Here is a 22,642-nt window from a genome sequence, read left to right on the forward strand (position 1 = left end):
GGGTGTCAGTGTGCTCTGTGGCTGGGGCATTCATGCTTGGATTGTCCAAGGGTTGTTGTCTTTCCTTTGGATGTTTATTCTCAGAGGCTGTGGTAAGCCAAGGCAGCAGCCAGCAGTGTTGCCTCTCACAGCCTTGGGTCAGTGTTAGCTGTGGATCTGGGTGGGGAGGAATGGAGAGCCATGGCGTCCAATTTTGTGCCCGCTCCCCACCCCAGGTTCTGTTGAGTTCCCAAGGACACAACCTCAATTTAACCTCTGTCTTCTCCTTCCAAATATAGGCCTCTCCTTCCAATGAAAAGAGAAAGGAAGAATGGACTACAGTCACCAAACGTCCCTAGTCCCATGTGGACAAGATAAATACATTTCCAAGTAAGACGTTTTGCTAGAGAGTTTTGTCCCCAGTGACCAGTCCCATGCTGGGATATTGTGGGTGGACCGCAGCCGTTGGCACAGTGGCCTCCCCTGTGTATCAGACTGGCGGGGCTCCTGTGTGTGGGAAGGAGTCAAGCAGCTGAACTTGGACTTGTGAGAGTATCAGGGCGGCTGCTATAGATAAAAACATGCCCCCAGAGCCTGGCCTGGAGGTGAAGTAAAGGGGATGTCAAGACGCAGTACCTTTGGGGGCTCAAAAGATGTGGTGTCTTGGAAGGCTTCCAGGAGGAGCAGTTGGCTGGTGGCAGCTTGCCATCTTCTGAATGTTTGTGTCTCCCCCAAATTCCTTTGTGGAAACTTCACCCCAGGGTGCTGGTATAAGAGGTGGAGCCTCTGGGATGGGATTAGATCTAAGTACCCTTATAAAAGGCCAAGGGAGCTTGTTTTTCCTCCACGGTGTGAGGACGCAGTAAGAAGGCACTGTCTGTGAGGACAGGGCTGTCACCAGACAGTGACTCTACCTTAACCTTGGACTTCCCGGCCACCAGAGCTGTGAGAAATGAATTTCTGTTGTGTAGAAGCCACCCAGTCTATGATCCGGCAGCCAGAATGGACTCAGACACTGCTCCCCGTCCTGTCTGTGGTGTTCCTGGGGAGTCCTGGCTAGGGTAATGTGTCCCTGGGCTTCTCTGGTTCTCGCTGAATTTGGCACAGGTGCCCTCTGAATAGAAGGGGACAATTTAATTGCTTTCTATGCACTAAAGTCTCTTCAGCTCAGGCTTTTTGCTAATGTGACTGGGCTTGAGCCAAAATGGACCCTTGAATTGGAAGTTCGAGGATGTATTTTTATGTCCAGCCTAGGGATTTCTCTATCTTTTTTTTTTTTCTTTCTTTCCTTCTTTTTTTTTTTTTTTTCAGAAGGAATCTTCCTCCTCACCTAGGCTGGAGTGCAGTGGCGTGATCTCAGTTCATGGCAACCTCTGCCTCCTGAGTTCAAGTGATTCTCCTGCCTCAGCCTCCTGGGTAGCTGGGATTACAGGCATGCGCCGCCACACCCAGCCAATTTTTAAATTTTTAGTAGAGATGGGGTTTCACCATGTTGGCCGGGCTGGTCTTGAACTCCTGACCTCAAGTGATCCACCCGCCTCAGCCTCCCAAAGTGCTGGGATTACAGGCGTGAGCCACTATGCCCAGCTAGAATTTCTCTCTCTTAATGAAATATTTAATTTATCTGAGATCAAATTGTTTGAAGTCCTTAGACACACTTGACACATGTTTTGTAACATCTGACCATTCTTACCTCTTTATGGACAGATTTCCCCAGGGACTTCTACCAACCAGTGATTTTCTATCCTGGTTCAGATCTGTGTGTTCAAAAGTACCAAACAGCCTTTCGTCTTAGGTTATTTGGAATCACATTTTCCACAAATTCATTTCAGCTTGCATAGAACCACGTTGATTTATCTAGGTTTAACTTGTCAGGAGTTTCTTGGCATTTCCAGTGGGTTTTGACTCCTGGCATGGCCCAAAATCTCTCCACTGAATGGTTGGGTTCGGAGAGACTGAACTCTGTTACCCCTCACTTGAGACTAGACAAAAGCGCACAGCGGCCCCCTCCACCTCTCTCCACTCTCATCCCACCTGGAGTGCAAAACACGCACTTTCAGATGAAACTTGACTCATGCATTCTCAGGGTTGATGAGGGATTTCCCTGATCACAAAGTGGGTGAAATCTCCTCTCTGGCCACGTGCAGTAGAGCTGTGTACTCTCAGGGCAGCCACTTGGAAAACTTGATGGCTAAGGAGGTCCAGTACTGGGCTTCAGAGTGGGAGTTTCTAAGGATTTTTATTTTTTATTTTTTAAATTTTTATGAACTGAAAAAGTATTGCCAGGGCCCAGAAGCCACCTCATGCCCACTTCTTGTCACTACTCCCCAAGGTGAACCACTATCCTGAATTCTAACACTCCATTTTGAACTTTGTATCAATGGAATATGATCTGTGCTTTTTTTGTGAAAGAAGCTAGACACAAGAAAAGCACAGATCCTGTAATTCCCATGAGTTACACACATGCGTGTAGTTCATTCATATTCTCTTCACTGAGAATTTTCTGTTGTGTAGCTATTGCTTCCTTTATTCACCCATTCTGACGCTGATGGGGGTTTGCAATTTTTTTTTTTTTGAGATGGAGTCTCGCTCTGTTGCCCAGGCTAGAGTGCAGTGGCACGATCTCGGTTCACTGCAACCTCTACCTCCCTTGTTCAAGCAATTCCCCTGCCTCAGCCTCCCGAGTAGCTGGGATTACAGGTGCACGCCACCATGCCTGGCTAATTTTTTTTTTTTTTTTTTTTGTATTTTTAGTAGAAATAGGGTTTCACCATGTTGACCAGACTGGTCTCGAATTCCTGACCTCAGGCAGTCTGCCCATCTCAGCCTCCCAAAGTGCTGGGATTACAGGCGTGAGCCACTGCTCCTGGCCACAAGTTTTTAAACACATGATAAGGTTGTATCTATGAAGCATAAGTTAGTGTGGCTCAAACCTGTCCCATTTCGCTTTTGAACAGCCTGGAAACTTCTGAGTCTTTTATTTTTTTTCTAAGACAGAGTTTCACTCTGTCGCCCAGGCTGGAGTGCAGTGGCATGATCTCAGCTCACAGCAACCTCTGCCTCCGAGGTTCAGGTGATTCTCCTGCCTCAGCCTCCTGAGTAGCTGGGAATACAGGTGTGCACCACCATGCCTGGCTGATTTTTTGTATTTTTATTAGAGATGGGTTTGCACCATGTTGGCCAGGCTGGTCTTGAACTCCTGACCTCAAGTGATCTGCCAGTCTTGGCCTCCCAAAGTGCTGGGATTACAGGCGTGAGCCACCACGCCTGGTCAGCTTCTGAGTCTTACGAAGGCCAGTCATTATTGTCCTTTCCTCACTCACAGCGTGCTTGAGGGAGAAGAGGCCACAGCCAGGCAGGAGAATGGCTGTCTGTGGGCTCTGAAGTGCTTGCCTCAATGACTCCATGGCTTAGTAACATCTGCTCATTCAGCTTGAGTTTGGGAGTATTGTCAGCAGACGAGGCCTGCCTTGGTGTCCTGGAATTGCTCTTTACATTCAGCATTGTTCTGGGGTGGTGCTCACTCTTGACTTTGATCCTGGGGGAAGATGATTATGGGGCGGTGGTGGCAGAACTCTGTGTGCATGTGCATGTGTGTGTATGTACATGTGGACAAACACCAAAGTGCGGTGACTGAAGGCCAGGTGAGAGGTGAGAGAAAGAGGGAACAACTGCATTATAAGTGGCTTCCGCTGATAATGTTATACCTCTTATATTTTTCCCTCTAAGAAATGAACTTCTCTTGCATCTGAAGACCTACAACTTGTACTATGAAGGCCAGAATTTACAGCTCCGGCACCGGGAGGTAAGGAGTCTCCAGGGAAAGCCCTGATTGGCTAGTCCAGACCTTGTCACCATGTGTCCTGAATCTGAAGGTCCCTGAGGTCCCGAGAGATCCCTGCCTCTCCTGCTTCTCATTTAGGATGCTAGTGAGGGTCTTTGGGGTTCTTTGGAAGAAGACTCCAGGCCCAATTTTGTTGTAAAAAGGGTGAATGTTTCAGAGATGTGTTCCAGAGACATTCCTGTAGAAGTGTGGCTAGGCTAGCGCAGTCTCATGGGGGAGATTCTCCAGAGGGAGCGTTCATGAAATGACCTTTCCAGGTGGCTCCTAAGCAGACGTCCTCTCGTTGGGCAATTCGGGAACCCCACCCAGTCCTCTGTGTTTAAACATTTGGGCCCAAGTCCTGTCGCTGCAGTGACCTGGGCAAAGCGCATAAGCTCTCGATGGTAGCACTTGGCCCATCCCCAGGCTTGATCATCCTAGTTTGCTTTTGTTATTCATCTGGTTCCCATCCCGAAACTGAGCTTCCTCCTCCTGTATCCATTTCTCTAAAGCCTGTTATCAGATAGATGATGAGTTATAAAGGAGTCTGGTAGGGTACTTTATACCCAAGCACTTGTGACTGATAAAAAGGTCCATATGTGTAATGCCTTTTGAAACACATTTTCAGGTTATCAGGCTGTGGAGATTTAATCCATAGAAACAGATAACAGATGGTGGAATTTCAGCTGCTAGGGCAGGTTGCTTGGGGACAGTATGTGGGATGTAGTGGCCTATTCTGTCCCTCAAACCACCCCACTTAGATAAAATCCTGTTTTGGGTTAAATTTTGACCTATAGTTGTGTAAAGTAATGATGCCCACCTTAACCAGGGGAAGGCCATGTAAATTGCCAATGTTTACCTAAAGCCTTCCTCTCTGGGACTCCTAAGTGCCCTAAAATTGTTTCATTTCTCTCCTTCCCTCTTGTATTCCTTCCTCCCTCTTTGAGGATGATTTTGGGCCTCATTGGGCTGATGTCATTTTCACCTATGGGGCTTGTCCTGAAGATGTGGCCCATGACCCAGATCTGCCACTTGGTCAGCCCATAAAACATGGCTTCAAAAAGGTTCTTCTAAGACTGGAGGGAGGAGAACTGATTCTTTTAGGGATTGCCCTTCAAGCTTTTGCTAATCAGCAGATGGGCTATGCAAGATTTTAAATAGTTTGTAAATAGCTTTCCTGGGTTATGTCCTATCGAATAAATAACAAAGTGTTCCATGATTAAAGGATTTCATAGTCTTTGGGATAGAACATATAGATGCCTTTAGAATGGTTTTACATTTAACGTCTAATTAGTCAGCAACCTTTGAGAATAAACTGGGGACTCCTGCAAGATTTATTCACCTGTTGCAGAGTTGTCATTTAGCCCGTTAGTTGATTACAGAACCTGGGACGTTCTGCTGTTTGGAAATCTGATTAGCACAGCCTCTCCCAGCTCATGATCACTTGACACCCTTTTAAAGACAACAGTTCATCTGCTAGAGGAGGTGGTGGTGTTCTGTAGAATAAACTACAGCAAATGTTGCTTTAAATGTCCTTCCACCACCAGGTTGGATTGCTAAACATATGTTATAGCTACAGAGATATCATTTTCCATAGTAGTGGATGGGACATAGCTAACTCCAGTTCTTGCTTCTGTTAGCAAGGCTAATCTCACTTATTTTAAGAGATGTATTCTGCTTTCTTTAAAAGTCATTAGGATAAAAAGAAAAACAATGCTTTTATAATTTGCACCTATATATTTGAATTTCACAGCAACTTTTGTGCTGACCTGTGAGGTCAGCTTCAGGATCTAGGGTAGTTTACCTTAGAAAGTATCTCAGAGCTGGGGTGTGAACTGGGCAGCTACCCCCATCCTGTGAATAGAATCTGGGGCACCCAGCTAGGACATATGAAGAATGTGTCATTTGTACCTCAGCATGGTCTTGGCTTCTGTGGGGGCTTTTCCAGGCTCACCACTCTGATTGCTTTGTGGGCAGGAAGAAGATGAGTTCATCGTGGAGGGGCTCCTAAACATCTCCTGGGGCCTGCGCCGGCCCATTCGCCTGCAGATGCAGGATGACAACGAGCGCATTCGGCCCCCTCCATCCTCCTCCTCCTGGCACTCCGGCTGTAACCTGGGGGCTCAGGGGTGAGTGAGAAGAGATGGGGCGGGGAGATGATCGCGATGCCTGGGGGTTCTGTATGTTCTCAAGCAGATAAATGCTGCCTTCTTCCAGCCAGCCCTGACCCTGGCTCCTCCTCCTGCCACCTCTACTGCCCACCTGCCTTGGCCTTGGAATGAGGAACAAGTGGCAGACATGGTTGTGTTTGGACCCCTTTCCTGCCACCGCAATCACCGATGAGGTCACAGGAGGGAGCTGCTGAGTCATAGGAGGGGAGCTGCTGAGTCACAGAGTCCTCCCTTAGGGAGAACTCAGGAGTCTCTGAGTGGAGTTGCTAGTGGCTAGTGAGGCCCGGTCTGCAGATTTCTAACAGAGCGCCCCATGCCCCAGCATCCTCCCGACTAGGACCACTCCTCATAGAATGGCCCCGCTCCAAGGCATTTACGACTTGAACCTTCTGATCAAAGCTCCCCTGAATCTTGGGGGAACCTGGAAGAGGAAAAAAGAATGTCAGGCGCTGTCAGAGTCAGCTAAGCGAGATCAGCCAGGGGTCTGCTCCTTGCAGACCACATGGGGAGCCAGGGTGTGGTGTGATGGTGGGTAGTCCAAGTCCCCAACAGAAGGGCTGGGAAGACCTAGTCCATCCCTCCTTATCCTCCATGGCTGAATAAGCCGCCGAATGCACCGCCAGATGCCTCTAGCAAGGCATGCCTTCCTCATTGTCTTTCTGGGACTTGAGTTTTAGGATCAAGTGACTAGCCTGGCTCCATCCTGAAACCTGCTGATGCTGACTGCCTTCGGCCCCAGCCTGGGTGGAGTGTGCTCACCTCTCAGCCAAAACCACAGTGACCTTTTTTTTTCTGGTTTAAATGAGAACCAAGCCCTCTCTGTTGGTCACATTGAACATTCTGCTAAACTCCACAGCCAAATCTATGTTTCTCTACAATTGAGAGAAACCTAGTATGCGGCCAAACCCTGGGGCTGGTCTGGTTTCTTTCCAAGGGGATTTAAGGAGGAGAATTGTTGCCTACCCCATAGGCGCTAGGATGTCTGGTTAACATTCTTTGGTTTCATCTAACTTTGCTGGTTTCGTGCTCTGCTTTTCAGCACTATCACCACATTTTTGTTTTGTTTTGTTTGAGACAAGGTCTCGCTCTGTTTCCCAGGCTGGAGTGCAGTGGCTTAATCACAGTTCACTGCAGCCTCAACCTCCTAGGCTCAAGTGATCCTCCCACCTCAGGCTCCCCAGTAGCTGGGACTACAGGTGCACCCCCCACCCCCTTTTTCTTTTTCTCTTGCCCAGGCTGGAGTGCAGTGGTGTGATCTCAGCTCACTGCAACCTCTGCCTCTCGGGTTCAAGCGATTTGTGCCTCAGCCCCCTGAGTAGCTGGGATTACAGGTGCCCACCACCAAACCCAGTCATTTTCTGTATTTTTTGGTAGAGAGGGGATTTCATCATGTTGGCCAGGCTGGTCTTGAACTCGTGACCTCAAGTTATCCACCCTCCTTAACCTCCCAAAGTTCCGGGACCACAGGCGTGAGTCACCGTTCCTGGCCCTACCTGGATAATTTTCGTATTTTTTGTAGAAATGGGGTCTCACTATGTTACCCAGGTTGGTCTCAAACTTCTGGCCTCAGGCAATCCTCCCACCTTGACCTCCCAAAGTGCTGAGATTACAGGTGTGAGCCACCATGCCCAGCTGTATTTTTTACACTGTACTGTATTTGTTATACGATACTGTATTATTGCTGTATTTGATTTCCAGTGGCCAAGCCCATTTCACAGCCTGACCCTGACCCCCACACTATTCTATTCCCTAAGTAAGATGATTTTTAAGATTTCATTTGACCCTGTGGCCTTTGGTTTGTGCTGCTAAGGGGTCCTTCACTCTGCCTGCTTTTTCTCCCTTCTCTGTGGCCTCAAGCTGGTCTTGGTTGACTCTTGAAACCTTCAAAATACTTTGGTAGAATTTTCAGGAATGGTAAATGATGTCTTTTAGATGTCACCTATAATATAGTGAATGCCTAGACTACTGTCTTAAGAAGGGTCCTGAGGCTGGGCGCGGTGGATCATGCCTATAATCCCAGCACTTTGGGAGGCTGAGGCAGGCAGATCACAAGCTCAGGAATTCAAGACCAGCCTTGGCAACATGGTGAAACCCTGTCTCTACCAAAAAAAAAAAAAAAAAAAAGGCACAGTGGCACGTGGCTATAATCTCAGCTACTTAGGAGTCTGAGGCAGGACAATCACTGGAACCTGGGAGGCGGAGCTTGCAGTGAGCCAAGACCACACCACTGCACTCCGGCCTGGGTGACAGAGCAAGACTCCGTCCCCTTGCCCCACCCCCCCCAAAAATAAAAAAAGAGAGAAGAAAAAGGATGCTGAGACCGGTTCCTGCTTCAGCAAGAATGAGGGCTTTAAATCACAGAGTGGGAGTGGCTGCTCTGGGTGCCAAGTGTTCACCATTCCCTAGAAGCTCTGACCAGGCCCATTCTGTGCCTCAGAAGTATATGAGTTAAATTACAATAGGAAGTTCTTTCAGATTTTCCATTTTAATTGTCCTTCCTTAAAACAATCCTCCCCAGAACATGAGGTTTATCTCTACTGGGTCCCAGGGAGCCCATGCTCTTCTCACCATGGGTTGGTCCTAATTGGTCAAATATGATTCTTCTTTACAGCCAAATCCTCTGTTGATTTTGGATGTTTTCATGAGCTGCTCCCTTTGTCCTTTTTAGCTTTGAGAAGTTATTTGCCAGTTATGATGGCAAACTAGGGTCTCAGCTTGGACTGCCTACTTGTAACCCTTTCTTCAGCTTGGATGAGGACTCCGTCCTTGCAACCCTGAGAACACTGTCAGTGCCCCTTCCAAAGCTGCCCCTGCCCTTGTGGTGGCCAACCTCTTACTTTCCATTCCTTTTAAATGCCAGAATCAATTATGAGTTATTTCTTCAACAGCAATGAGTCTGAACTGGAATCTTACCCTGCAAAACAAATGGCCACTATTAGAGTTTTCCAAATAAGCTATAGAACCCATACATGTTTAGAAGCAGTGCGGGCAGCACATGGGTTTCTCTCCTTGGTATTCTCCATCCTGGGCTTGATGAATTGGATGCTTGTGTTGCTGCAGATGCTGGAAAAGAACATCTTCTCCCTCCAGAACTCCCCCTGCACCACCCACTGCTTGACCTGGGAGCTGGGCCAGCCTTTCATGGGATGCTCAGCGCAGCCCATCTGTACCCTTCATCGCCTGATGTGTGCCAGTACCCAGCCTGGCACTAGCAAAGTGCTCCCCTTGCAGGAGTGGGGTCTGGCAGGTGCCGGGCATCTTTCCACAGGGGTTAAACTAGTCTCCCCACTCCCCTGTGTCTTCTCCACCGCCAGAACCACCCTGAAGCCCCTGACTGTGCCCAGTGTTCAGATCTCAGAGGTGGATGCACCACCAGAGGGTGACCAGATGCCAAGCCCCACAGGTACATGTGAGTGGAAGGTATTTCCAGCTAGGGACCAACTGTGTCAAGACCGCTGTGATAGATGTTGTCAACTGTTATTTATTTTTGAGAATGTAAAATGTATCTGGTTCAAGATATAAAGGGAGAGAATTAAGTCACCCACCTCATCCACCCACCTAGAAGCATCCCAAGAACATCCTTCATGAGATGGTCCATGTGAGTATAAGCAAAACACACTCACGTACCTTTATGGGTGGATGTAGTTTCTTTCTTCCTCTCCCCTCCCCTTCCCTCCCTTCTCCTCTCCTCCCCTCTCCTTCCTTTCCCTTCCCTTCCCTTCCCTTCCCTTCCCTTCCCTTCCCTTCCCTTCCCTTCCCTTCCCTTCCCTTCCCTTCCCTTCCCTTACCTTCGTCTCCCTCTGTCACCCAGAAGGATGCAGTGCAGTAGTGCAATCTTGGCTCTGCTTCTTGGGTTCAAGTGATCTTCCCACCTCAGCCTCCTGAGTAGCTGGGATTAAAGGCATGCGCCACCATGCCCAGCTAATTTTTGTATTTTTAGTGGTGACGGGTTTTTGCCATGTTGACCAGGCTGGTCTTGAACTCCTGGCCTCAAGTGATCTACCTGCCTCAGCCTCCCAAAGTGCTGGGATTATAGGCATGAGCCACCACGCCCAGTTGGATGTAGTTTCTTTTCTTCCCCTAGTTATACAAGTGGTAGCATTGTGCAGATCCCAGTTTTTATTTATCAGTTTATCTGGGGAATTTTTCCATATAAATTTGTAAGGAACTTCCTTATTCTTTGCAGTTCTGCATTATTTCATTGTATGGAAAAAGGATAATTTATGTAATCACTCCCTATTGGTAGCCATTTAAGTCATTTTCAGCCTCTGCTATGACAAACAAGTTTGCAGTTGATGGCCTTATACATGTGTCATGCCACACATTTGTCAGCGTATAGGATTCTTTCAAGTGGAATTTCTGGGTTTAAGGCCGTGTGCATTTTAGATTTTCATAGATATTGTCAATTTGCAAAATCTTTTTAATATTACATGGATTAAATATATTTTAATAAGAGCAGATTAACGTACTTGTGATTAATGTCAATATTTTATATTTATACACATACAAGGATAGAAATATGCCATGGGAACCGCATATATTTTTAGATATATGTTCTATTAAGCATTATTTTTTCTAATTTTTTATTGCGGTAAGATATACATAACGTAACATTTACCATCGTAACCATTTTAAGTGGTACAGTTCAGTGGTATTAAATACACTCATAATGTTGTGTAACCATCACCACCATCCATCTCCAAAACTCTTTCCATCTTGTGAAACTGAAACTCTACCCGTTAAACTCCCAATAACTCCCCATATCCTTCTCCCTCTAGCCCCTGGCAACCACCATTCTACTCTCTGTCTCTATAATTTAGAATGTACCTAGAATATACTTAGAGTATACCTCAATTATATGAGATACACTTATATGAGGTACACTCTAAGTACCTCATATAAGTGGAATCATTCTGTATTTGCTGTTTTGTAATTGGCTTGTTGCACTTAGTGTAATGTCATCAAGGTTCATCTGTGTGTAGCATGTGTCAGAGTTCGTTTGCAGTATCTTGTTAGCCCTTATATCATGTTTATTCTGTGCCAGGCACTATTCTAAGTGCTTTATGTATATTAACTCATTTAAACCCTCAGCAACTCTCTGAGGTGGGTGTTACTATTATCCCTATTTTATATATAAAAACACTGAGGCACAGAGAGGTTACTGATATATGGCAATCGTGGAGCTAAGATTTGAACCCAGGGAGTCTGGCTTGGAAGGCTGTGCTCTGAACTTATCACCGTATAGCTTCTCTGTAAATTCTGCGTTATGTTTTTCCCCTAGCAGAAAATACTATTTGTATAAAATATATATTTTTGGAGACAGTGGGTGCTGTAGCACTGGGCACAAAGTGGGGACCATGTGCCATGTCGCAGGTCCAGATGGAGTTCGTTTCCCTCTCCTCTCTCAGGCTCCAGGGGCCTGAAGCCCCTGCAGGAGGACACCCCACAGCTGATGCGCACACGCAGTGATGTTGGGGTGCGTCGCCGTGGCAATGTGAGGACGCCTAGTGACCAGCGGCGAATCAGACGCCACCGCTTCTCCATCAACGGCCATTTCTACAACCATAAGGTAAGGTGGACGGGGGATGGGGAGGGGGGAAGACCCCTTCCTGGGTAGATGCCACCTCAGGGCTACAGCCATATGGTGGGTGGTGTGATGCCTGGGCAGCCAAGTGTTTGCTGCTGTTTAGTCTTTGGGTTGTGGGTGGGCTGCAAGCCCTGGTGGCTTCCTGAGGGCTGAGGGGCCCCAAGTCAGAAGGCTCAAAGTCCTTCTGTGGGTCCCCCTTAAGGTGGTGGGTGAATTCAGTGGGGCTGTACAAAGCAGTCCCTGCTGTAGCCTTGAAGACCCCATAAACACAGCTCATCAGTCTCTCCCAAGAAAATCCCCGTGTTACCCTCTCCTGCACACTGTGCCCCCAACTGGCGTATGGTCTGGCTTTTCCCGGAGCTGAAGCAGAGCTGCAGGTCTCAGACCTGGGGTGTCAGTGCACCGTCCACCCCACCCGAGCTTGCTGATCCCTCCCTTCCTCCTGCTTTGTTCAAATCCTACCCCAGGAAGCAAGTGCACGGTGGGAGAGCAGTCAGAGACAGCCTTGTGCTGAAGTCCCAGAGGAAGGGTCTTTTTGAGTGTGGAGCATGAACTGAATTAAGCAAACCCCGAGGGTTGCTTTGTCTACAAAGCCTGCTGCTTGCCAGGCTGCCGGGGGCTCTCAGGAAGTACATTTTGAGTATCATTTTCACTGTGCCCTGTACCGCACCTGGATTTTAGCACTGGGTCCTTGTTCCCACACCCACCCTGAGCTGGATCCTTCTATTGACAGACGTCCGTGTTCACTCCAGCCTATGGCTCTGTCACCAACGTCCGCATCAACAGCACCATGACCACCCCACAGGTCCTGAAGCTGCTGCTCAACAAATTTAAGGCAAGTTCCCATTGCTGGCTGGCCACAGATGGGGTCACAGGTGTGCCTCGGGCCCCTAGAGTGGTTGTGCGAGGAGCTATGGAAGTTGCGTGGTTTGCGGGATGCTGAGCAGAGGGCTTGGGTTCTTTAGATCCTCGTGATCCAAGACAAAGTCCACAGCATCAGCATCACCTGGGTGCTTGTTAGAAATTCAGATTCTCAGGCCCCACCCCAGACCCACTAAATCAGAAATTTTGAGGGGTAGGCCAGGGACATTGTCTAACAAGCCTGCAGGGGATTTGGATGCCTATCGAAGTTTGAGAAACATCAACCCTCAAATCCTTTATGGTCTACTTTAGAAGGACCCTGGGGCCTGCTGACTGGTTTTGGGCTCAGTGAGAAGATTGACTTCTGGGACACAGTTGGGAAACCTACTTTGAAATATGACACTTTTTGCAAATTATAGTGCAGGAGTGCATTTAAAGTTCTGTTGCTCTGTGTTTTCCACAATCTCTTGGAGACCAGAGATCTTTTGGAGACCAGGTATTCTTACTTTTAATGGAAGCCAGTGTAGCCTAATAACCTAAGAACACAAGCTCTGGGTTCAAATCTCCATTGAGCACATGCTAGTTGGATGAATTGGGCAAGTTACTTAACCTGCCCCTGCCTCTGCTTCGTCATCATAAAATGAAGATAATGGGGCCTCGCCACAGTATTGTCGTGAGCATTAGATGGGATGAAACCTTTAACATTTGTAGAACTATGCCTGGCACATTGCGATAGATGATAGCTATTATCTGTCCTAGTTGTGTGCTACAGAACGACCAATTTGGTCAGTGACACACCACATATATGACAGTGGTCCCATGAGACTATAATCCTTTTTTTATGGTACTTTTTCTGTGTTTAGATATGTTTAAATCCACAAATGCTTACCATTGTGTTACAAGTGCCTACAGCATTGAGTACAGGAACATGCTGTATAGGTTTGTAGTCCAGGAGCAATAGCTATACCACATGGCCTAGGTGTGTAGCAGGCTATGCCATCCAGGTTTCTGTAAGTACACTCTATGATGTTTGCACAACAATGAAATTGCCTAGTGATCCATTTCTCAGAATGCATCCTTGTGGTTAAGCACATGACTATATTATTGATAAAGTCATCTACCTTCTCGATCTTCTCATCAATTCCGAGAGTTGTAGATAAATAGCTCTCCCCTCAAAACAGCCTAAAATTGACTTAGCTTTGCATTGTTAAAAAAGAGGAAAAGCCTCGAAGTTGGGATGTTTAAATAGATACTTTCAACAAGTATCTTTTGCTCCTGCTTCAGATTGAGAATTCAGCAGAGGAGTTTGCCTTGTACGTGGTGCATACGAGTGGTGGTAAGTCTGAAGACCACAGTGTACTTTCAAACTTCTAATTAACTCAAAATAGCAAGTTAAAAAAATACCTCTGCCTCCTTTGCTTGTTGTTTGGGTTTCGGAAACTTCCAAATGTTGTTTGCCTTCAAGGCTGATGGGCTTGCTGTGTGAATCCACTAGGGATTGCTTTATATGGCCAGTAAACAAATTCTAAACCTGTCTATTAAAAAAGGAACTAGATTTTCTCAAGAGACAGATAAACCCAATTCCTCCAAGGGGTTGGAGGCATGGTGGTACTGTTGAGGAGTGGGGAGTGGGAGGAGGTTGCTTTTCACAATAACTATGGAATAGTTCATTTATAAATCAGTCTCCTGACTTATATGGTGGCATCTCCTAAGGTGCCTAGTCCATTTGGACCCCTGCATTGACCACTACTTAATGTGAGAAAGGCCTCTGGCCAAACTCAGGGCTGCTCCTGGTTGTGTGTGGTTGCAGAGAAACAGAAGCTGAAGGCCACCGATTACCCGCTGATTGCCAGAATCCTCCAGGGCCCATGTGAGCAGGTCTCCAAAGTGTTCCTAATGGAGAAGGACCAGGTGGAGGAAGTCACCTATGATGTGAGTTCCCTTTGGGTCAGGTGGTCTGTCCTCAGGAGGGTGGGGATTTGGTTGGATCACCTGTAACTGGGGTATAGAATGACTTTTTTGACCAATGACCATGCCCCTTTTACTTCTTCAGTGCCAGGTTCTCTTGAAGCCAGGTTGAAGGTATGCCCTGAGGGAGTTGCTGGAGGAATGCCCAGGCAGAAAGTGATTTCCATAGAAGGAATAAATTGCTTGAGCCTTCCTAGGGTACTGTCAGAGGGATGGGAAGTGTCTGCAAACACTCTTTTAGCAATGCTAGAAAGTTAGCAGTTGGCTGGTCGCAGTGGCTCACTCCCGTAATCCTAACACTTTGGGAGGTCGCTGCAGGACGATTGCTTGAGGCCAGTGATTTGAGACCAGTCTAGGCAACAAAGCGAGACTCTGTCTCTACAAAAAAAAAAAAAAAGTTTTAAGTAACTGAGCATGGTGGTGTGTGCATGTGGTCGCAACTACTTGGGAGGCTGAGGTGGGAGGGTCACTTGAGCACAAGAGATTTAGGCTGCAGTGACCTGTGATGGCACCACTGCACTTCAGCTTGGGTGATAGATACAGCAAGACCCTGTCACAAAAAAATAATACAAGAAGTAAGCCATGTAATAGTCAGCTTTTGCTACAGTAACAAACATCTCCAAATCTTAGTAGCTTACAACAGCAAACAGTTACTTTTTCCCCATGATTCTATGGTCTAGTTGCAATGGCTCTACTCTAAGTGTGGGCTGAGTTCAAGTCTGCATTGTGTGACTCACCCAGAGGCCCAGGCTGTTGGGGCAGTACTTACTGCTCATGGCTGTGCTCCTCATGGCAGATGGTGGAGCACGAGAAACCAGGCCAAATCATGTAAGCATATTTGAAGCCTCCACTCAGATTTGGTGTGTCATGTCCACACACATTCCACTGGCCAAAGCCAGTCACATGGACAAGCTCAACATTAAAAGTGTGGAGAAATACACTTCTCCCAGGGAGAAGAGTTGATAGAGCAGGGTGGGGATTCTGGTGGGGAAAGGGAAGCCATTTTTTAACTTTTTTTTTTGTTGTTGTTGGGGGGACAGAGTCTCGCTCTGTTGCCCAGGCTTGAATGCAGTGGCACCTCCCTGGTTCAAGCAATTTTCCTGCCTCAGACTCCTGAGTAGCTGGGACCACAGGTGTGCATCACCATGTCTGGCTAATTTTTGTATTTTTAGTAGAGATGGGGTTTCACCATGTCAGCCAGCTGGTCTTGAACTCTTGACCTCAAGTGATCCACCTGCCTCAGCCTCCCAAAGTGCTGGGATTACAGGCATGGACCACGATGCCTGGTGCCGTTTTTAAACTTTAACTCACCCCAGAGCCACCCACAGCCTCTCCAAAGCAAGTTCATATTTGGATGCTTGTTTGAACCTTGAGACCCAAATCATCATTCTGAACCCTGATTCCTTCCATTCTCTTAGGGGAGAACAAAGGGGTTTATTAGACATAACGGGTTCCGTTCTTTCTCTGCATCACTGTATCAAGAGAAAGTACTTTTCTGTGTTTGGCGTCACCTCATGATGAATTGAATGCATGACATGAAAAATGAAAAGTTTTGAGATGGTGTCATGTAAGTGAAGTGATCGTCGCAGACTCCTTCCCAGCCTGGTAAAGAATGAGGCTTGGCTCCTGCCTTTAAGGAAATCCTGGGTTTCTGGAAAAAATAGACTTTCCAAGACTTTGTGCCAAGACTTTGTGCCTTGTATGAGGACAACCCTGAAAGGAATTGGAGTAATGCTGGGAAGGGCATTCAGCCAGACTTGCTTCTTTCTCCCCAGGTGGCCCAGTATATAAAGTTCGAGATGCCGGTACTTAAAAGCTTCATTCAGAAGCTCCAGGAGGAAGAAGATCGGGAAGTAAAGAAGCTGATGCGCAAGTAAGCGTGGCCTCTGGGGCGCTGGGTGCACTTCTCCCGGGGCCTCAACAGAGGGGCCCCTGCTGGGTCCTCGCAGGGACTGTGCTGAGCTGCTGCATGGGCCTGGGTCTCTGGGCTTTCTTTGGGGGGCTGCCCATTGACAAACCTGGATTTCAAGTGGGGACATGATAGTTAAGTGTGTTCGCCTACTTCTTGTGTCAGTTTCTCATTTTGATGTGGGACATCAAAGTGTCTCTTGTCCTCCCTCCTATGGAAAGACTCTGAAAAGAAGGTGTTGGTTTAAAATTTCTTTGGGGTCTAGATTCAGAAATAGAGGAGGTGACTGTACGCTGGTTTCTTAAGTATGTGATCAGGCTCCCAGCAGGAGACTCCGATGAGGGTCTTTGAGGGGTGTTTGAAGAAGGGACTCTTTACAAAGACTTGGGCAGAGTCTGGGGTAACCTCAAGGGATAGTGCAGTCCCTGGGGCTAGTGTTAGCACCCCTTGCCTGAAGGGGTGAGGGCAAGGAGTGCTAACCAAGACCCAGAGGTTCCAGGGGTTTCAGGAAGGCTGTCTTAGCAGTGGATGTAGCCTGAGCTACTGGCCTCTAAAATCCTTTCTTCTCCCATTTCCTCCCTTTGTAACATTCATCTTCTGGAAATTGCATTTGGATTGAAAAATAAAGCTTCTTTCTGGGAAGGATTTTGTGATTTCTTTGCTATGTTTAGTCATAGAAGAGACTACGTTTCATCGATATGGTGGAATAAATGATTCCTTTTTGCCAATGGAGAATAAAGCCACTGCTAGATCTGCTGTATCGATGATCATAACTAGTCTGATAACACACTGAACACTTACTATGTCCTAAAGTTTTGTTTTTTTTTTTTTTTTTTTTGTCATGGAGTCTTGCTCTGTCGCTCAGGCTGCAGTGCAGTGACGTGATCTCGGCTCACCGCAACTTCCACCTCCCAGACTCAAGTGATTCTCCCACCTCAGCCTCCGCAGTAGCTGGGATTACAGGCACGCACCACCACATCTAGCTACTTTTTTTTTGTATTTTTAGTAGAGATGGGGTTTTGCCAAGTTGGCCAGGCTGGTTTTGAACTCCTGACCTCAAGTGATCCACCCGCCTTGGCCTCTCAAAGTGTTGGGATTACAGGCATGAGCCACCATGCCCAGTCAACTATGTCCTAAACTTTAAAAACAGATTTTTCTGTGTACCACAAAGTCCCGAACGTAAGGAATATGTCCATTTATCCCTGCACAACAGTGCCCACTCCTGTAGCTGCAGTGCCACAGCTCAGGGAAGTCGTGGGAAAACCGAACTTCCCCCAGGCCACGGACCTCCATGCCTAGTAGCTGCTATGGCCTCTTCTGCAAAATGCAGGTTCTAAGGTTGCCATTTTTGTAGGATCCCCAAGAGGGTCAACTGTTAGCAATTTTATATTATCTAGCCTCGGTGAGGGTTCATGAGCTACTGTGCATATGAAGTACTATGCATAGTGTCTTGGACACAGTAAGCAAATGCACAGAATTCGTAGTATGCTTATTATTGCTGTTGTTTTTTTTACCTTTTTGATTTTTTTTGGCCAGATGTTCTACCCATAGTAAAATAATCTAATTTGGATTTGGCCTCTTTATTTCCTCTCATCGTGTTGTAGGAATGAACATAAGCAACAAAGTAGCTAAAGAGGGGTCAGTAATGGAGGTGAAGGAGCAGGGCGCTTGACTGCACCGTTACCTGGTGTGACCTTGGTGTTACCCACGTGGCTGGGAAGGTCCTGGGGAGGGGTGTGTTGCTGGCTGCTCTCCACCTGAGCTTGTTTCTTGTCTCCAGGTACACCGTGCTCCGGTTAATGATTCGGCAGAGGCTGGAGGAGATAGCCGAGACCCCAGCAACCATCTGAGCCACGAGAACGAGGGGATCCGGGCACCCCAGGAGCCGCCATTGCCATAAAACCCCCAGGAAGCTGGGCACTTTCTTTCCATGGAAACATTTAGACACAAACCTCCCCAGCTCCGGCCAAGCCATCATTTGTTACCTGGAGCTGGATGTAGAAGTCAGCAGACAGTTCCCCATCCCTGGACCCCTGCCCTCCTTTCTTCCACTCACAAGGACTTTTGATTTTAGTTATAAGGAGGACCCAAAATGTGTGTGTGTACATGTGTGCGCACGCACGGTATGTGTCCTTGTGCCTACCTGATACTTTCACATGTAATTAAATTCCAGACAACCAGCACACGAGCCTGAGCCTGGCGAATGTGCAGCTCGTGGGCAGGGAAATCAGAGGGAGCCACTGATCTGAGTGGTATTTAGGTTGAAGGAACGATTTCTCCTCTCAAGTGCCAGGGAGCAGCCACGTGTCTGCCTGTGTTTAGAAAGGGAAGAGGGTTCTCCAGGTTCACCATCTGGGTTGTTTATATGTTGGTAGAAACTCCCCCTGTATGCCTAGAAGGATCAGTGAATGTGAGAGCCTTGGAAATTAACAAAATAACAGCCACATAACTTGCGGCAAGTCTGATGGAAAGAAAAAGATAAACCATCCGTAGGGTAGATGCAATAAGCCCACATATTTTTACACTGGAAACCTTGATTGTTTTAAATGACAAAGACATATGTGATGTTCTCTGTGGAAACCTGTGAAGAGTGGATTCTGCCTCCACCCCTGCCTCCATGGCTACCTTTAGGAGACAGAGAGGATCCTGTGTGTTTCTCTGTACCCAGCTGACAACCCATCTCTCCGGCGCTTCCTTGAGTGGAAGGAAAGGTCTCAAGAAACAAAGATCTCACTGGTGTGCACACAGTGCTGACCAGCTAGTGTGTCCAGGGCCTGGTGGCCTGGTGGCCAGGAAGTTCCGGGTTGAAGGGAAGTGTCAAGGCTACCTGCAGAAATGACAGGTGCCTTGAACCCAGCCCGTCTTCACGTCATCAAGCGTCTTCCTGCACTTGAAGCTGGGGCCATGTTTGCAGTCAAGACTTCATTCTTTCTAACCTCTGGGTTCTTGCAGCTTGCCCTCACCTTGTGTGTGGAGATGCATTCCAAGAATGAAGCCTCATCTTGCTGCTGAGTGTGGGGTTCGGGAAAGCGCTTTAGGCCACCTGGTGAAGGTGTATGGGGAGGATGGAGCTTCTCCTCAGCTTCTCTGAGCAGCCACCTAGGTGATCTTTAGAGCCAACCCCAATGAGGGGGAAAGGGCGAGAACGGTCTGTGCCCTGGGACTCCCATCAGGAAGCTTGCCAGACAGCTGGGCATCAGTGCAGCTGATACAGTCTGAGGAGGGAGACAGATGCTTGGACATGGGTGCCTGGCTGTGGAGATCGACCAAGCAACACCAGCGGCTCCTAAGAGTGGGCGTCTCTGAGCCTAGCTGAGGTAGAGACACTGCCCGTCTCTTCTCCACCTTCTCTCCACGGAAGGTTTGCAGAGCTGGGCAGTTGAGGAAAGGACAGTCCCTGGTTGGTGCCTCCAAAGGAAGGTGGGCCTTTTTGGTGGAGATGTTTCTGGCCCGGGCACCCTCCTGCCCCCCATTCATACCTATGGCTTCTTTAGAAGGCTCACAGCTGTGGTCTCGATGTAGACTGCAAAAAGATGGCACGCTGCCCCTGGCATTTTGCTGGGGATTTTATAGCAAGTCTCCTTCCTCCATAGGGACAGCAGCACCAGTCCTGTGGGGCATGGAGTGGAAACCCAGAAGGGCTTCTGCAAACTGCACAGAATTGGGGTAAGAAGACAAGGAGTGGGCACCGGGAGAGGCTTCCTTTGTTACAGCTGGGAAAGAACAGTTCTGTGAATGCAAACACCTGAATCTTGCATTTGAGAAAATGATATGGGGAACTTCTCTTCTGGTAATTCTTATTTTGAATGTTCAAAGCCTCAGTTGGCCCCAGTAATTCTTCTTGGAGGACTTGGGAGAAGAATTTCCACAAGGCAAACTACTAACCACTGGCTCTTGTTGGACAGCGATTTCTATCTTATAAGAGTTCTCTTTGATTTGCACTAGCACTACGATAGTGTTAAATGTGGAAATACTGCAACATGTCCAGTTGGCCAGATCACTTTCCAAGGGAGCAATACGAAGGCAGACTCACCTTTTTAAAGATGGGAGGTCAGGAGGTGGAAGTGAGAGGAGATCCCATTTTACACAACACACTTCCACGTAATGCAGACCACAGTTTTCCATTTTGTCCTGCCCTGTTTAGAGGTCATTTCTCACATCCTAAGAACCTGATCAGAAATTTTGGACAGGTTCTTTGAAATAGCAGCAGTTGAAATAGAGACGCTTTGCCACAGTGTGGAGCAGATTTTCTCACTGGTATCACATGCTCTTGCAGTTTTGATCTTTTCAACCGATTTGTGGGAGTTTACGTAATTGTGTGCAATGAACCTGAAATTGTGTAAAGAACAAAAGACCAATTTATAGGGTTGGATTTTTTTTTTCCAACTTGTGAAAAGCAGTTTAGCTGCATCTGGCTCCCCCCGCCACCGCCCCCCCCAACCCCCCGGCAGGGGCTTATGTTACAAGGTGATCAAGTGAAGGAAAAACCTGAGCCCATCTGGCTGGGATGGTGGAATTAAGCACAAGGTCACATTCTCTGTGATCACATGAGAGGGAAGGTGATGACTTAAATGGCAAGGGGGTTATCTTGGGGAGAGCTGAAAAGCACAAAAGATAGTCTTGCCTGTACCTGTTGGTGGAGAATGTGCACATTGGTCTCCAGGCTGGACGGACTTCAACTTGGAGTTGAGTTGAAGCAAGAGGATTTCAGGATATTAGCCACCCATCTGCAAGAAAAATGCTGAGGCCTCGGGTCAAGATTTTGATCTGAGACATGCTGATGCTTCAAGGAAAAATATTTTCACCATCCTCTCTTCCCTCACCAAAAGAAAACAGTACTCTCTCCTAGAAACCTCTAGGTAAAGACATTTTATCCTAATATCGGTAGCATATAATGCCCCCCGCAAAGAAATCTGTTCTCCATGCAAAAAAGTCTCAACGAGAATTCTATGGAGTTGAGTGGTTATTTCAAAGTGTCAGGAGGGTGGAGAGAGAAATTGGCCACAGAAGAGCAAGAAGCTCTCTTAAGAAAAGGGAATTCTCTTTAAAGAAACTACCACCGACAACAAAACAACCAAAAACCACGTTTTATGTCAAAGCTCTGTAGCACAGAGAATGTGGTGTCGTAGATACATCGCCGAGAGAGATTTCTCTTTTGTTCTTTTGAGACGGAGTCTCGCTCTGTTGCCTAGGATGGAGTGCAGTAACGTGATCTCAGCTCACTGCAACATCCGCCTCCAGGGTTCAAGCGACTCTCCTGTCTCAGCCTCCTGAGTAGCTGGGATTACAGGGACCCGCCACCATGCCCGGCTAATTTTTTTGTGTGGTTTTAATACAGATGGGGCTTCACCATCTTGGCCAGGCAGGTCTTGAACTCCTGACCTCGTGATCCACCCGCCTAGGTCTCGGAAAGTGCTAGGATTACAGGCGTGAGCCACAAAGCCCAGCCAAGAGACAGATTTCTACATGAACAAGGCAATTTCAGTGTCTTACAGCGGCCAAACCATGACGTGGAGAACGAGATAGGAGACAGGAGATCACCATGAGCGTCCCTGATATAGCAGCACACATTTTCACGTTTCCACTTCAATCGTTTTGCACAAAGTCTTGCTTCACTCGGATGAAATGAGATATGATTTCCTAGAGATGTAAAAATAAGAATGAATGTGGCACCCCTTCTTCCAGATGTAATAGAAAGCTTTGCCCTATCCCAAGGGGGGTGTTTAAGTGCCCCTTGTGTTTTAACTGTATTCAACTGAGCACAAGATGCACAGGCTATGATGGGAAACCCTCAGTTTACCTTTGGAGTCTTCCCTGCAGATCGCAGACCTGTTTCCAGGCTGATGTTTCTGGTGTGTAATTGCTAGTGTTTCTGAAGGGTTTTCCGAATTGTTTCAGCCTTGTGAAGTATTCTTTTCTTAATTATTACTTTCCTTTCAGCAATGGTACATGACTTGGTTCAATGTTTGGTTCTGAACTTACACACTGATGCATTTACTCATCTGACATAATCTGACAAGGCCTCAGTAGGGAGCCATACATTTTTGTAACATTTTGATAATGTTTTAATGCACCTGACTTAGATCTTACTGAAATAAAGCACTTTTCAAAGAGATGTGCCCGGTGGATGGGTCTGTGTGTGACTGCTGGGTGCATGAGCTCTGTGTTGTGAGAGGGTGGTTGCAAGGTGGGTGACAGGAACAGAAAGGAGCACCCACCAGATAAGTTAATTTTCTTCCCTGAGTTTATGGTTTGAACATGCTTGGGCCTGGCTGTTACGTCCCAAATAAGAAGTGAAATGAGAAGGTTGTCTTAGGAGCTCCCAGACAAGGACTCTGGAGAGC

At 47.3% G+C, this 22,642-nt stretch overlaps 1 protein-coding gene across 4 annotated transcripts in view; it reads left to right on the forward strand.

The window, feature by feature from the left end:
• The window catches only part of RASSF2 (Ras association domain family member 2), a 42,583-nt gene extending 20,170 nt beyond the window's left edge, over positions 1 to 22,413 (forward strand). For all 4 annotated transcript variants that reach the window (XM_023217931.3, XM_023217928.3, XM_023217930.3 and 1 more), the window contains 10 exons: positions 279 to 369; positions 3,709 to 3,784; positions 5,780 to 5,931; positions 9,288 to 9,376; positions 11,382 to 11,542; positions 12,294 to 12,395; positions 13,706 to 13,757; positions 14,232 to 14,353; positions 16,165 to 16,262; positions 18,079 to 22,413. In XM_023217931.3, coding sequence (XP_023073699.1) covers positions 311 to 369; positions 3,709 to 3,784; positions 5,780 to 5,931; positions 9,288 to 9,376; positions 11,382 to 11,542; positions 12,294 to 12,395; positions 13,706 to 13,757; positions 14,232 to 14,353; positions 16,165 to 16,262; positions 18,079 to 18,148 — 981 coding nt within the window. In that variant the 5' untranslated portion in view covers positions 279 to 310 and the 3' untranslated portion in view covers positions 18,149 to 22,413. The remainder of the gene's footprint in view (positions 1 to 278; positions 370 to 3,708; positions 3,785 to 5,779; positions 5,932 to 9,287; positions 9,377 to 11,381; positions 11,543 to 12,293; positions 12,396 to 13,705; positions 13,758 to 14,231; positions 14,354 to 16,164; positions 16,263 to 18,078) is intronic.
• The last annotated feature ends 229 nt before the right edge of the window (positions 22,414 to 22,642 follow it).

The sequence above is a fragment of the Piliocolobus tephrosceles genome, chromosome 20 (genome assembly GCF_002776525.5).
Source record: "Piliocolobus tephrosceles isolate RC106 chromosome 20, ASM277652v3, whole genome shotgun sequence".
NCBI lineage: Eukaryota > Metazoa > Chordata > Mammalia > Primates > Cercopithecidae > Piliocolobus > Piliocolobus tephrosceles.